Source organism: Scophthalmus maximus, chromosome 9 (assembly GCF_022379125.1).
Source record: "Scophthalmus maximus strain ysfricsl-2021 chromosome 9, ASM2237912v1, whole genome shotgun sequence".
Lineage (NCBI taxonomy): Eukaryota > Metazoa > Chordata > Actinopteri > Pleuronectiformes > Scophthalmidae > Scophthalmus > Scophthalmus maximus.
This window is the reverse complement of record NC_061523.1, coordinates 6,242,810-6,258,162: the sequence shown is the minus strand read 5'-3', so window position 1 is coordinate 6,258,162 and position 15,353 is coordinate 6,242,810. Positions and strand designations below refer to the sequence as shown.

Sequence of the window (15,353 nt, the reverse complement as noted above, 5' to 3'; positions counted from 1 at the left end):
TTTTTAAAAGAGGAATGAAACCCATTACAAAATGACTGCCAAACTGCCACATCCTCCTTCTCCGTGAGATTTATTTTCACAGAAGACTCTTGTCCCGTAAAAAAACCCAACCCCATAGGTTGTTTTTGCGAGCAGCTTATTATTACCCATAGTATTGTATTGTTAAGTGACATCCAGCAGTCACATAAGACAGACTTTTCAGTAAACACCGCAAAATGGCACGCTCATGTTCAGGTGACAAGGTCCGCTACTGGCCGTAATTATGATGGCGGTCGGGGGATGTTTTGCTATAGCGACATCGTCTAAGTTTGGAAGGGTTGCTGGAAGGGTCAACAGAACATCGCAGACTGCTTTTTGAATCTTGCCTTAAGGCAACAGTCCACGTTTCATTTCGTCAGTCTTGCTGTAACCATGGCGACAAACTTCCTCTAACCTAACCAAGTGTTTTTGTACCCAAACCTCTCCAAACTTTTACCATAGCAATGTCTCATCACAAAAGGGTTATGGGTTAGTTGGTTATTTTTAAACAGTAGCTAATAGCAGTTTATCTGTAGCACATTCAGGAATCTATTTCTATGGCGAGATTCTCTGCCCTGGAAAAATGACCCCAGTGATCATCTGTACGAGCGTCTCATTACAACCCATGGTTACGGTTTATTTATAGGCGACCCCTAGTGGCCACAGTAATCATGACAGTAGCGAGTGGGAAAGTCAGGTGGTGTAGTATATGGACCAACAAAGTGTATCTTAGGAAGATTGTTTGGGTGGACGGTTCGATACTACACACTTCTTTCACACAAGGCACTGCTGCTTGTTTCCTGTTTCAAACCAATAATCTGCAGTTTCTTTGATCCATGACACTTTCCACAAACTAAACTGCAACTCTATTATAGTAACCATGACGACAAAGCAGGTTTTCCAAACTTTACAAAGTATTTACTTTAACCCAAACCAGGATCTTCTCTTAAACTTATTGGAGTAATTTCCGTGCCCGAGTTTAACCAAACCTTGACTGTTACATAACTTTAACCATGTGTTCATTATTATTACCATGACAACGGCGCGGCATGCCTGCCAGTGACATACCTCTATCAATCATATTCCTGTTAGCACGATTGTGGCTAAGGTCAGGTATGCCACTATGTTATCACTTTTCACTGATTGGAATTGTAAATTGCCTTACCTTAAAATATACTCTATGACCTACCTAATAACTATATTTAAAAATGTAAGACTTCTCAGCAAATAAATGTAAATTTGTTACCACCAAAATAACAATCTGAGTCTATTTATCAGTTTGATGATCATCATGAGGTGGTACCATCAAAACGTCACCTACATATCACAGAGTTCACCGCGTCACACATCCATCACAATTAAAAGACCTATTTTATCAGTATTTATTAGATGGCGCTTATTCAACACAGCATCTGTGTCATCCCGCAGAGTCAGGATACACAGTGAGCCCGTTCATATCCAAGGAGAGTCGATACGGAGAGACAAACACCTGGTGAATGTAATGAAATGTGCGCATAGCTGTCATATCAACTTACAAGCAAATTAGCTAAAGAGAGATATGGTGATCACTACGTTTCCATAAAACTCTCCGGATGGAAATCACAGGCAGGTTCCTCTGAACACTTTTCAGCCCTTGCCTGCTACAACAGGTCTCTCTTTGTTTCATGAAGCTTAATGTTGCTCATGTTACTCATGCTCATGGTATCCCTCAAAGCATCGGGAGTTTGAGTTGGATGTACTCTCTCGGTGGCTCTGATCATTTGAATCCCCCCTGGAATCAAATAAAAGCCTCTTTAATCGTTCACAGCCCGCACTTTTTCAAGACGCACACTGCTGTTTCAAATTTTGGTGGCTCCCTCTTTGTTGCCTGGAACTGAAGTCTGTCTCCTGGGCATTAGTCAGTGTGGATTTGTCACTTTCTCTCTTTTTTATCTCAGTGACCGCTGTGACAAAATCTGAGAGCCGTTTTCGTTTTAGGCAATTGGGCGCCAATCTACAGCTTCAAGGTTCACAAACGCTCTTCTGTCTTTCAGCCTATCCCGACTCCACATGATAACACAGGTGTAGTTCTTTTAGAGCAAAGATTTCATTTAAAGGCAGCCTTTCAAATTTAATAGCGCTCATCTCCTGTGTCGCCTTAGGCAATGCATCAGGATAAGTATTTGGTTTTATAGTGCAAATAATAAAAAAAAATAATCATGAGACGAGATTAAAATGTGCATATCTCAAAAGACAAAATGAGCATTCTCAACATTAAACAGAATAGATTAAGGTCAGAATAGTCTAACATCGTTCCCAGCTCTTCCTTGATTCCCCTGCTCTCTGCACTTCATATCACACATTTTTTTTAATGAATTTTACTTTGTGAAACAGCTCTAAATCACATAACTCTTGCTCTACATCTAAAACAATGCTTTAGCTGCAAAACACCCCCTGTACACATATGTTATATGATATCTTTTGGCGATTGTTTGCCTTGATCCTATGTGTCATTGATGGAGCCATCCTACAATTTAGCATTAAAAAAACTGATGCATTTAATCAGTATTTTGTTCAGTAAGCAGCAATCAACAGTGTCACTCACTTATTTTAAGAGAAACCAACTTTCAATAGATGTTTTCTGCAACGAATCTATAAGCGTCAAAGTAAACTCAATCCGCGAAGTGCATCAAATACTATGGTAACTTGGTGTGCGTTGAGTTCTCATGACATCTGGCCCTCCAAATTATATGTTGATGAAAAAGCATATATATGTTGCAATGTTATGGTAGCAAATCGCAATTGTTCAGCGTGAAATGCAGCACGCACTTAGTGCGATGGTGATGGATAGCAATAACACCGTCGGAGGGGAGCTTGGCACATTGACAAGTTGGCCTTGTGGAAATGGTTTGCATTTGGAATGGAACTCATCGTGAACTTTGTGAGGAGAACGGACAACAAGTGATGATCTTGAGCTCATGTGATAGTCATTAATCAAACATCCCTGTATCTTTATAAGTCCCAAAGGAGCAGGATCTTCTTCTTTCTGTATATAACTCTGGTTTTTGTGAGTTGCTTTCAATATGGTAAAGAAAAATAAAGGCAAATTTTACTGCACAATATTGCAACACAATCTTTATATTTAACTATTTACCATTGATGTGACCACAACAAATGGGATCTGATATTCCTAACAAGGCATACCTTGTTCATTTCTTTTCTTTTTTTTTTCAGTTATTAGCTCTCTGGTGAATGGCATGACAAACCAGCGGGTTGGCTTGTATGAAATCTTGATCGAAAAACATTTTTCCAAGCAGTATTCTTTCACTCTACATCACCTGATAAAACACACAAGAAGAGTCAATCATCTGCTGGGAGTGGGGTGACTGGGGATTCTTGATAAACTTATTGATGTCCCTTTTCAAAGTATTATATTATATTAAGTAGATATTATTAAACTATTTCTATCAAGTTGCAATGACGGGATGGTTCCTGTTTGAAGACGCCAACATTTCTAATCTGCTCTGTGCCTGTGTCTCCACCTACCTGGCCTTTCTACAAATGGGTAAGGTGGCTACATCTGAGTGGACACACCCATCGACAACCCCCCAACAGGTAACTAACTAAATAAATGAGGCAAGCAAACCAAACTTGGGAGCAAGGGGGATCCAGGGATCCAAGGGATAAAGACACATGATGCAAGAAAAATGCACCTAAAACATCAAACCAATGGTAGGAAACGTGCAATGAACGACAAATAAAAACCAACCCCCACAGCTTCGCACATACATTTACAAGTATTTTCAAATGTAAAGATGGATTCTTTATTGATCCTGAGGGAAATGACTTACACAGTCCAACAACTGCCTGAGGCCAGTTAGAGAACTTGTAAAAAATGTGCCCATGTTATGTTTTACAGGTTTTTCTCCTTTCCTTTAGTGTGTCATAGCTTTTTTTGTGTAAAAGGTCTGCCAAGTTTCAAAGGTCAAAGTCTCCTGGCTTGTTTTGATGTCTGGCTTTTTTCTGCAAGGATCTACATCACCAAGAAGCATGCTACCTGCCTACATACAGTTTATACAGTGACATAGAGAGGTGACGGAACAATGTAAAATATGAAATATATGAGAGCGACAAAATAAAAACATCCTGTTCCAGTCTTTATGTTTATGCTGACCTTTTATATCCAACTAGGGCTAAAACTGATCCGGCAGAACTGACACCATAGTTAACGTGGCTACAGCGTTGTTTTACAGCTGATCAGGAAGTTTCTGGGTAAGAGGTGTGACATATTCAACACACAATCAAGTTAACTGACCACAAATATATTACCTACAGTGTGGGTTATATCCTGCTGTGCAGTGGTAAGAAGCCGTAGCTCGACTTTTACATTTCTTCTATATTTTGGTCTTTTAGTAACCCAGGCGTCGAGACGTTGCCCTGAGTTTGAAGACAGGAAAGTTCAATACAAATGGGTGCATTTACCTATTGCTGCCTGAGATTTCATAAATACAACAAATCAAAAATCACAACTTCGAGATACACATGAGGGTGTGTGTGTGTGTGTGTGTGTTTCAACCACAGGCAGAGACAGCACATGCTTGACAGAACAGATTTTGACCCTGAGGCCAAAACAAGACAGCTTATGGTGAACCCACTCGTGCGCGCGCACACACCACACACACACACACACACACAGGCTGATTCATCTATGTAAATGTAGACCTTGACATTGCTCTACCTCAAATGTTACACCATTGCTAAAGTTTAAATTGTGCAAGACAAATTCATATTTTACAGTTATAGCTCTTTATCTTCCATCAAGGCCAGGTTCAAACCCAGGGATGGGTATGACAAATGTTTGCGAGGACAGGGGCACGATGGAACCCGAAAGAGAGAACACATTACACCCATTTCATAGTCTCTGCAATGGCTGCCTGTCTCGGCTCCGAATTGATTCAAAAAAATATAATTTTTTTGGTTTAATAAAAAGCTCTTGATGTGTGCAACTGTGGGCCAAGTTCGCCCTTTGTTTTTTTTAACCTCCACCAAGGAGGTTATGTTTTCGCCCCTGTTCGTTTGTTTGTTGGTTGGTTGGTTTTCATCAGCAGGATTATGCAAAAACTACAGAGCGGATGTCCACAAAACTTGGCGGAAGGATGTGACATGGGCCAAGAGAGAACCAATTACATTTTCACATTACGGAGTGGATCCGGGAGATTTTTCTTAAAGAGCCGCAAGGGGCAAATTAGGCCCGAGGACACATCGGCACGCTGACTTGGGGGAAGCTGATCGAACCGCCGACCTTCGGGTTGGTGGGTGACCGACTCTACCTCCTGAGCCACAGCCACCGCATTTAATGCAAACTAGTTTGGGATTCATTGCTTAGTTACAAAGGGAGATGAGTAGCATACAGTATATAATAATAATAATACATTTCATTTATAGAGCACTTTTCATTGCTAAAAGCAATCTCAAAGTGCTAAATATATGTATATATATATATATATATATATATATATATATATATATATATATATATATATATATATATATATATATATATATATATATATATATATATATATATAAAAATGCTTATATAGTGCAGTGCAGTGTGTGCTTGATACCCCTGGTTGAGCAGTGTGAGCAAAGAACGGTCTCAGGCTGATGAGGCGGAGCGCTGAAGAAGTTAATCAACAGAGAAGCCAGTTAAAGGGCTACACACCTACTCATAGAATCAGAGTTCTTTCCAATAACTACTGTTTTTCCTAAGTATATATTTTCTATTCAGTATAAAGTTGTATGGGATAAAGGTGACCTGTTTCTGTCTTTATTTCAAATTACAACCCCCCCAAAAATATAATAATATTAATTATTATCATTTAGAAAAATAATAATGGGGTTACTTTAGTTGTACATGAGTTGCGAACAACAAACAATATATTGGGGCATTCCAGGGTCAAATGTGGTTTGCTCTTGCACACACACACACAATCACACACCTATACACACAAGTTATGCCTCACGCTCACCTGTGTTGAACCTACTGTAGCCTGTAACAACAATACATAATACATAAACCGTTCAAACTAAAGAAACGCTGCCATTTAGCTGCAGGCGGAGCAACATGGAGAAGAGACAGAGAGAGAGAGAGTCATAACGTACATTCAGGCATTCCAAAGCAGAGCAGCCGACAAGCCATCACACATTCTGTAGAGAAGGTGAGGCAGTATGCTGCTCTTTGAATTATAATGCCAGCCATCACGCAAGGATGAAGATTTGTCTTCTCTCTCTCTGTCTCTCTCTCTCTCACACTCTCTCTCACACACACACACACACACACACACACACACACACACACACACACACACACTTTTCTCAGTGACTTCAAGGTTTTTACATTTTGGAGACAAAAGACAACACCTTTTTCTGGTATAAGTTGACCTCACGCTCATGTTAATAATCCGGAATATTTAATTCAGATAACCTTTTCCTCTATATTTATGAATGACCTGAGATATATGTCATTTTTTTGCAATCAATGCCAGTGATATAAAAATAATCAAGATCTTCATATAACCAATATCCACTGTCATACAATAGGAGGGTGTGAAATGTGCCACAGTAATGTGACATTATGACATTATAACATTATAACATTTCTGGAAAAAAACTATCTATAGATAACCAAGCACAATCAATGTCTGTCAGAAATATCAAAATACATTATTACCATGAAGTAGCTCAGCTTATTTTATTGGCAACGTTGGCCACAATGGCCATTATGGTGGAATGCAACACATCTATCAAATCTGATCTATATATCATGATGTTAGCCAACCTTATCAGCCAGCAGCAAGGTAGCAAAGTAAATCATCGAAGCAACATGGTGTAAAGACAGACAGGGAATGAACCAGCTGGTGAGAAGCAACCTGTGGGTGGCTTCAGGTGTAAAAAAATAAAATAAATGATGGCTCAACAACTGACAAAATGTTGATAATTGATAATGTCTTAAATTCACAGACCCTGCACCCTGCATCAATGTGAATTGAAACCTTTGGGTTAGTAAGCTGCAGGCCTAAAATGTAAGAGCAGGCGTCTGTTTGTTTGTGCGCAGGAATTTGAGAGAGCAGTGTTTCTATGAGCGCACCAATAAATCATACTATAGTCTGTAAGAGTAAAGCTGTCACTCATAGACCTCTATACACACAGTTACACGCACACTCACACAAACACACACACATACACACACACACACACACTGTAGGAGGACATGACCTTGTCTACGTAAGTATATTCTGGTAGACCTCTTGGGCACATCTGGTCTTGCCATCACACACACACAAGCACGCACGCACGCACGCACGCACGCACGCACGCACGCACGCACGCACGCACGCACGCACGCACACACACACACACACACACACACACACACACACACACACACACACACCAGATATTTTATTCTTTACTGTGGAAAGACAGATGGAGGGAAGGGTGGAGAGGATCTGAAAGACAGAAACTGAAGTTAAGAGATGAAGGAAATGAAAAGGAAATGTAACTCGGAGCATCTTCGAAAGACATTAAAACTACTTTGTGGAAAACAAAACTCTACAGTGAGTGTGTGTGTGTGTGTGTGTGTTTTGGCTTTAATGGCCTGCGGGTTAAATCCAGTGGATGCAGGGTAACATGTCTGCTTTGTGTTGTGCCCCCTATACACCTTTCCTTCATCCGCCACGTGTGTGAAATCTGGTTTCAATCACTTTATGATCTGGAAAATCTCCAGCGAGTTGACTCTTTGATGTAGACTGATTTCATGCTCATGTTATTATTGAGTGCACCTGCAGAGGCGCGTTATTCTGCCCGACACCAGGTTGATGCAGTCAAAGTCCCCTGATTGACACGAACCATGGTGCTTATTTAGCTCAGTATGAATGATACAAGTTGCAATCCATGAAATCAGATTTTCACCTCTTCTGTTTTTTTGTTGCAGTGAAAGGGTGATGTCTAGGTTACTGAAAAACTATTTTTAAAATCAAATGTTACAAAGGTTGTATCAGTCGCACATCCACACTCACTCAGGGAGATGCTGAAAACTCTGCTGACACACTACTGTGTTTTTTCTTTTGTGAGAAGAGTCATCTCATTATCATCAAATTACGTTAAATTATTGAAGGGGATTGTAAAAACAAAAACATGACAAAATTAACAAACAAATAGATAAATAGGATGACGGATAAAAAGAGTTCTTAAATGAATACATACATGTGTGTCATTCAAACATGGGTTCTCCCCAGTTGCTCTCTGGTTGAGAACAAATTGCAAATGTTTTGTTGAAAGAAACTACAGCATAATTTCTCCACAGGATCCACATATTAACCTTTATAGGCTTGTTTTATAGGCTTGTTTTCTTATGTTTTCATGTGATTGACTAAGTGAATTTAAGCCACACCATTTAGCGATACAGTTTCGTTGCTTCATTTGTCAACTTCTTCATTAACTTACATATTTTGGACATATTTTGATCTTTTTCGTCCGTTTACTTGAACGTGTAATTGATTTACATTTGTCCATTCATTCATTCAGATACCATCTCCCTTCTGCGGCCCAGCAGCAACAGCTCTTCTTCCGCCTCCTCCTTCGTCGGTGCTGTCGCGGTCTGATGACGCAGGCGACGTTGGCGTTACCATGGCGGCTATGTGCTAATTGAAAGGAAAATGCGGGGGCTTTAGCTGCGGAGACACTCAGCGTTACGGAATTTTAAAAAAAAAGGAGCCAGTCCACATTCCTTTCACAATGAACAACAGAACGTCGTATTTCTATGACCCCGACGTGGGCAACTTCCATTACGGTGAGTTCGGCTGTCGCAGCGAGCGGGCCTACAAAAGGGGACCGGTGCTAGTGTTAGCCGGCTACATGCTAACTGCTAACAACCCGGAGGCTTGTGTTTTTATTTCCACATTTGCGCTGCAGCAGTTAACGCTGTCGCGGCGCTTCAAGAGGAGTTACATGTTGGTTTTCACCGCAGCACATTCTTACACCGACAGCTACATGTTTGCACTGGCGGTAGAAGCCCAGCTCTCGTCCGTTACAACCTGTCAGCAGTGACATTTATTATTATTATTGTTGTGTGGAAATGTGTTCGCTCTCTGCCTGTTTGGACGAAGTGCCGACTGACTTCCGGTGCACGTTTTTTCTTTCTTGTGCATGGCTTATAGCACAGTTAAGAGCTCGTAGTGTAAAAACTACTCAGAGCTGATGGTTAACTTTATGTTTTTTTCATCCTTTGTCTCGAAAGGAAGGACGGAGTCTCACTTGTGTAACTGTGAACGAACCTGAAACAGCAGCCTGTTATAGATGTGTTGTGTTTTCCCTTTTGTCCAAATCTTAGCTGACAGAATCAGGTAAATCTGTCAGTAGTGGCTGAACTATCATGATGATGATGATGATGATGATGATGCAAAACATGTTCTCTCAGTGCAGTTATTAAACTCCGATGACTCTCTGAGCATCAATGAAATCACAGTGAATCTATTTGTGAAATAATTGTACTCTAATGTGGAAGCTTCAACTGTGTGTGTGTGTGTGTGTGTTTGTGTGTGTGTGTGTGTGCGTGTGCGTGCCAGGTGCGGGCCACCCCATGAAGCCCCACCGTTTGTCCCTGACGCACAGTCTGGTGCTGCACTATGGCCTCTACAAGAAGATGATGGTGAGCAGCACGGAGAGAGATGTGGCTACACACTCAGACTATGATCAGTGTCAAAATTATAAACGTTCCCACCTTAACTATGGTCTCTCTGGTGTTTGTTGTTTAGGTGTTCAAGCCGTACAAGGCGTCGCAGCACGACATGTGTCGCTTCCACTCGGAAGACTACATCGACTTCCTGCAGAAGGTCAGCCCCAACAACATGCAGGGCTTCACAAAGAGCCTCAACACGTTCAACGTGGGGGACGACTGGTGAGTGTCTACCGTTTTCCATTAGAATGGGTTGCTTTAAGGAAAAAGTACCGCCTAAAATTGTGAAATACCTCTCTCATAAGCTTAATACTTTGTGTGTGTGTCTCAGCCCTGTGTTTCCAGGTCTTTTTGAGTTCTGCTCGAGATACACCGGAGCCTCTTTACAGGGGGCCACACAGCTCAACCACAAGGTATCAGATGACGGCGCGAACCCTTTTCTTTGCTCTACTGAAACCGCAGGGTCATGGCCGCAGCGTGACAGACAGACCGGTCAGGACTTTCTGTGACCGCTGATGATTCCTGCTCTTTGTCTTTTCCAGATCTGTGATATTTCCATCAACTGGGCTGGAGGTTTGCATCATGCCAAGAAGTTTGAGGTCAGAACGGAGTCTTGTTGATGTCTCTCTGCTTTCTCTTTTATATTTGGCTGTAACTCGTGTTTCTTAACTTTTTTGAAATACGTGTTTCTCTTGTGTTTGCAGGCGTCTGGTTTTTGCTACGTCAATGACATCGTCATTAGTATACTGGAGCTACTCAAGTAAGAACACACTCCTTTGGACACACCTGTCCGAATATGGCTCCTGTCGCTGTTTCTCTCTTTACAACTGTCCCACTCATGTCTGTCTCACACTGTGTGTGTGTGTGTGTTTGTGTGTGTTGTGTTACAGATACCACCCTAGGGTTTTATACATTGACATAGACATTCACCACGGTGACGGAGTCCAGGAAGCCTTTTATCTGACCGACCGTGTCATGACTGTGTCCTTCCACAAATATGGGAACTACTTTTTTCCAGGAACAGGTGTGAGCTGCTTTAAGCATCGAGCAAAGAAAACAGTGTTTTCTTCATTAGGCTTCAGCCTAGAAAGTCAAAGTGTGTGTTAAAACAGTTTGTGTGTGTGTGTGTGTATGTCTATGTGTTTTCTGTAGGTGACATGTATGAGGTTGGGGCAGAGAGCGGCCGGTACTACTGCCTCAATGTTCCTCTTAGAGACGGCATTGACGACCAGAGTGAGTTTACTTCCTGCGAAAATGTGACAACACATAACCCTGCATTATTAGTATGAACTACAGCTAACCCCTGTGCTGTGTGTGTGTGTGTGTGTGTGTGTGTGTGTGTGTGTGTGTGTGTGTGTGTGTGTGTGTGTGTGTGTGTGTGTGTGTGTGTGTGTGTGTGTGTGTGTGTGTGTGTGTGTGTGTGTGTGTGTGTGTGTGTGTGTGTGTGTGTGTGTGTGTGTGTGTGTGTGTGTGTGTGTGTGTGCACTGTGCGATAACCCGTGACACATGATGGAGTCACCCCCCCCTCTGCTTTTTGCTCAAATCACACCGTGTGTATGTGTGTGTGTGTGTTCAGGCTACAGGCAGCTATTCCAGCCGGTTATTAAACAGGTGGTGGATTTCTACCAGCCGACCTGCATCGTTCTACAGGTCAGTCTGTCGAGGTTTTAATATCAGTTTAATTAACAGTTGTCATCTCAGCTCACAGATCATTTAATCTATGTGTGAGAAACATTGCTCACACTTAACATGAGTGAATTTTTTTTATCAGGTTATATCAAATTCTATATATTTGGTTGTTTTTGTTTCTATTTATTCTTTATTTGAAATAAAGTTTATAGTTAAACTGTAAAATATCAATTACATTTCTATGTCATAAGGGTTTGATAACATCATTGCCATTAAAAAAAAATATATATATATATATATACATATATATTGGCCGATAGATTGGTAACGGAAATGGAGTACCCTGATATTGGCACCGGTTGGGCTGTAGTTATGTGTCCATAAAAGTGCAGAAGGATTGTTGACATGTTTTTTGTCGTTGCAGTGTGGAGCAGACTCTCTGGGCTGTGACAGACTGGGCTGCTTCAACCTCAGCATACGAGGACATGGGTGAGAAAGTGCTCAAGTGCACAGCTCAAATTATTCCTCTTTGTTTCTTTATCGTATTAACTGCCTGCGATAGAAACTACTTTATTCTATAGCTGTGTTTTTATTACATGTGTTGTCTTTATCAACATTGTACCATCTGACTTATTGTTAACCATCGTGTGTGTGTGTTCATGCTTGGTGTCGTGCAGTGAGTGTGTTGAGTTTGTAAAGAGCTTTAAGATTCCCCTGTTGGTGCTGGGGGGAGGAGGCTACACGGTGAGGAACGTGGCTCGCTGCTGGTAAGTCAAGAAAACCAACGTGTGACATCAACAAACCAGCGGTGTGTTTGAGGTCCAGTCTAGAAAAATCCTTTCTGTGCTGTTTGTGTTCCAGGACCTTCGAGACGTCTCTGCTAGTGGACGAGCCCATCAGCGATGAGCTGCCCTACAGCGGTGAGTTGTACTTAACTTCATTTAAACCTAATATCAAGCTCCTGATTATCGTGACGGAGAGAGAAATGTATCAGAGCCTCGTTGTTTCAATGCATTCATAGAGTACAGATTCATACTGAGCATTTTCAAACGTTAGCGCCATCTGTAGGAAGTTCAGTGTAGCCACAAGGATTAGGTATAGTTGTGGGTTGGCAGTGATTTAAAAAATAATTTTTCATAAAGAAAGAGATGTTCTTGGTAATAAAAATGTCCTTACTGGGTTTCTTCCTATTCTCCTCCTGTGTCTGCTGCCTGCAGAGTATTTTGAGTACTTTGCTCCAGACTTCACACTGCATCCGGACGTCAGCACCAGGATAGAAAACCAGAACTCCAGACAGGTAGAACACCGTAACACACTCAGAAGCATCAGCTGCTCCGGAGTCTTTGAATGAAGATAACACATCGCCACATCCGCTGTTCACTGTTCTTCTCTCGTGTCTGTCGCTGCAGTACCTGGAGCAGATCCGTCAGACGGTTTTTGAGAACTTGAAGATGTTGAACCACGCACCCAGTGTCCAGATCCACGACGTCCCCTCAGACCTGCTGAGCTACGAACGTAACGACGAGCCCGACCCTGACGAGAGGGGAGGCGAGGAAAACTACACCAGGTCGGTGCGCCTGCATGGTTCATTAAAATATTATGCCCTATTTCAAATCTTCAAACCATCCCGTGTCTTAACTTGCTTCCAATAATGTCTCCTCCTCAGACCTGAGGCAGCCAATGAGTTCTACGACGGCGACCACGACAATGACAAAGAGAGCGACGTCGAAATTTGACATCCGAGAATAGAGCGGAGTGGAGCTTTTCCCCCCGCAGCCTCGTGACAGTCTGCGAGGATCACGTCAAACAAAACACTCAAACGTTCAGGAAGGACAGAAAAGACCCTCAACACTCTGTTTACTCTCACTAGTTTCTTCTTCTAACGGCTGTTCCACCGTAACTCCACAGAGTCTGTCATCGTACTGCATTATTCTGTCTTTTTGCATTTGGAGTCAACATGTCAAATATTGTAACAGACAATTTTTTTTTCATAATGATGGATACTGAAACAAACATGTATATACACTTGATCAGCTGTGTTATTTCAATTCATTACAGGATGAGAACAAACACATGTAGATTTTGATAATAAAAACCTTTTTAGGTATTTTCTTTTACCCCCCTCTCGTAATCACTGAGATGCATTTGAAAGAGGATGATGTCAACCGCAACAACATTTTTCAAGTATTAAGGGCAAGAGAAGCGACTTTTTTGTAACCAAGTGTCCCCGAACCACAATTTTTCTTTAGAGTGTCTCGAATACACAATCTGTCGACGCCGCCGGGGATTGAAGAGGCGTGACAGAACGGGACGTCCGCGTGACGAACAGCCACAGTTCTCGCCGGACGTCGAGACGCACGCTAACGTGTGAGGTGGCAGAAGCAAGTGCCAGGACACATCAGTGACACATTCGCCAGTCCAGATGTTTTTAAGACCATCCAGAATTTCACATGTAATGATCCGATTGTCATTTGTCTTGTTTTAACAGTCACCATGTTGTGATTATTATTCATTATTGGTTATTTTTTCATGTGCCTTACAGCTCTGAAATGTCCAACACTGTTGCAGAGCAGGGCACCCGCTTGGATTTCGACAAGTGGACATCTGTAACTGATCCAAACAAAAACCTTCTCCCTTCGTGTCTTTTCATTCCTTTTCCTTTTGCTCGTTACTGTACATACGTATTACATGATGTATGAACTGTGAATGTGTGTGTGTGTGTGTGTGATTGTTCACAATGTAGTAGAGTACAACTGGGGACGAGGCTGGCAGTTTGTTAGTGAAACTGGTTGTCCTTCACTGTGCAGCTCCAGTACACATGTACATTAAGTGGCAATCAAAACTCTCTCTACCATCGACCACCTCCTCTTTTAGCCAAAACCAGGTTTCATGTCATTTTTGATATCGTTGTCAGCGACTTTTGTTTTTATTAAAAGAAAAATTAATAATTTTTAACTCTGTCGATTTGATGTTTGGTTTCGAAAACAGCCACTAGAGGGCGACGTGGGCCCAAATATTTCTGAAAAACAGTAGACCGTCATGTCATTCATTAACTTAAGTGTCTGAAGAAGTAAGAATTATTCATCCATCCAGTGATGTGCAGAATTATCAACAACAAACAGAGTTACACTACTACCTGCATTTCAGATCTCAACAGATCAAAACTATTCTGGTCCAAACATAATAATAATAAACTGTAATACTGTATCCAAAAGTGTTTACACGTCACTATAATGCAGCCCAACTACATGGAGTTACTGAATATTGCAAAGGGGGCAGCAGGTATGTTCCATCCTCCTGCCACTGAGCTGCCCTCACTGGGCTAAAGAGCAGATTTGAAGTTTAAAAAATTTAAGTTTTGGTGAAGTTACTAACTTATATCTAGCAATAATTACAACCAAACTCTGGACTAAATATCGCTGATGCCAATAATAATTCAGAGGAGAAAAAAATGTCTCTCTTTGAATTCTCTTCTCGGCACTGCAGATGTTACAGAATGCCATCTTCTCTCAATATTCCAGATTTAAATCTGCAGATCTGGGCGATGGCAGCCCGTCACTCTTTGTCCAACTCATTGACGTTGTATCTGGCTACAGCCTTTTACAGGACAATAGTGGGGACGGAGTCCCAGCACTGATTAAAAATCATAGCTTCAGTTCAAATAAATTGTTTCATTCACACATACTGTACATTAGAAACACACACACGCGCACACACACACACACACGGCTAAATTTGAGCAATGACCGACATCTGTCTCAACATGGAGAACATGATGAGGTAAAGATACAGGTCGGACTTTCCAAACCAGTCAGTGGTTAGAAACCGTGAGAGGCAGCAGCAGCTGTCAATCAGAAACAATTTTAAATTCTGCAGCTCAAACATCCCTTTTCAACTCAATGCTAAAGGAAAGGAGGGCGGGTGCTGGATGAGACGTAGGGGTCCGGGACCGAGACGATGCATAATTATTCAAAAGTAAGTTGACTAT

At 41.6% G+C, this 15,353-nt stretch overlaps 1 protein-coding gene across 1 annotated transcript; it reads left to right on the top strand.

Annotated features, from left to right (window-relative positions):
- Window positions 1-8,646: 8,646 nt before the first annotated feature.
- Window positions 8,647-14,320, top strand: hdac3 (histone deacetylase 3). The gene is made up of 15 exons (XM_035650310.2): window positions 8,647-8,851; window positions 9,627-9,709; window positions 9,816-9,958; window positions 10,068-10,149; window positions 10,279-10,335; window positions 10,441-10,496; window positions 10,627-10,760; window positions 10,889-10,969; window positions 11,313-11,386; window positions 11,790-11,854; window positions 12,043-12,132; window positions 12,227-12,285; window positions 12,583-12,662; window positions 12,775-12,932; window positions 13,032-14,320. The coding sequence occupies exons 1-15, from the start codon at window positions 8,797-8,799 to the stop codon at window positions 13,099-13,101; spliced, it is 1,287 nt and encodes a 428-aa protein (XP_035506203.1). The 5' UTR covers window positions 8,647-8,796; the 3' UTR covers window positions 13,102-14,320.
- Window positions 14,321-15,353: the final 1,033 nt, after the last annotated feature.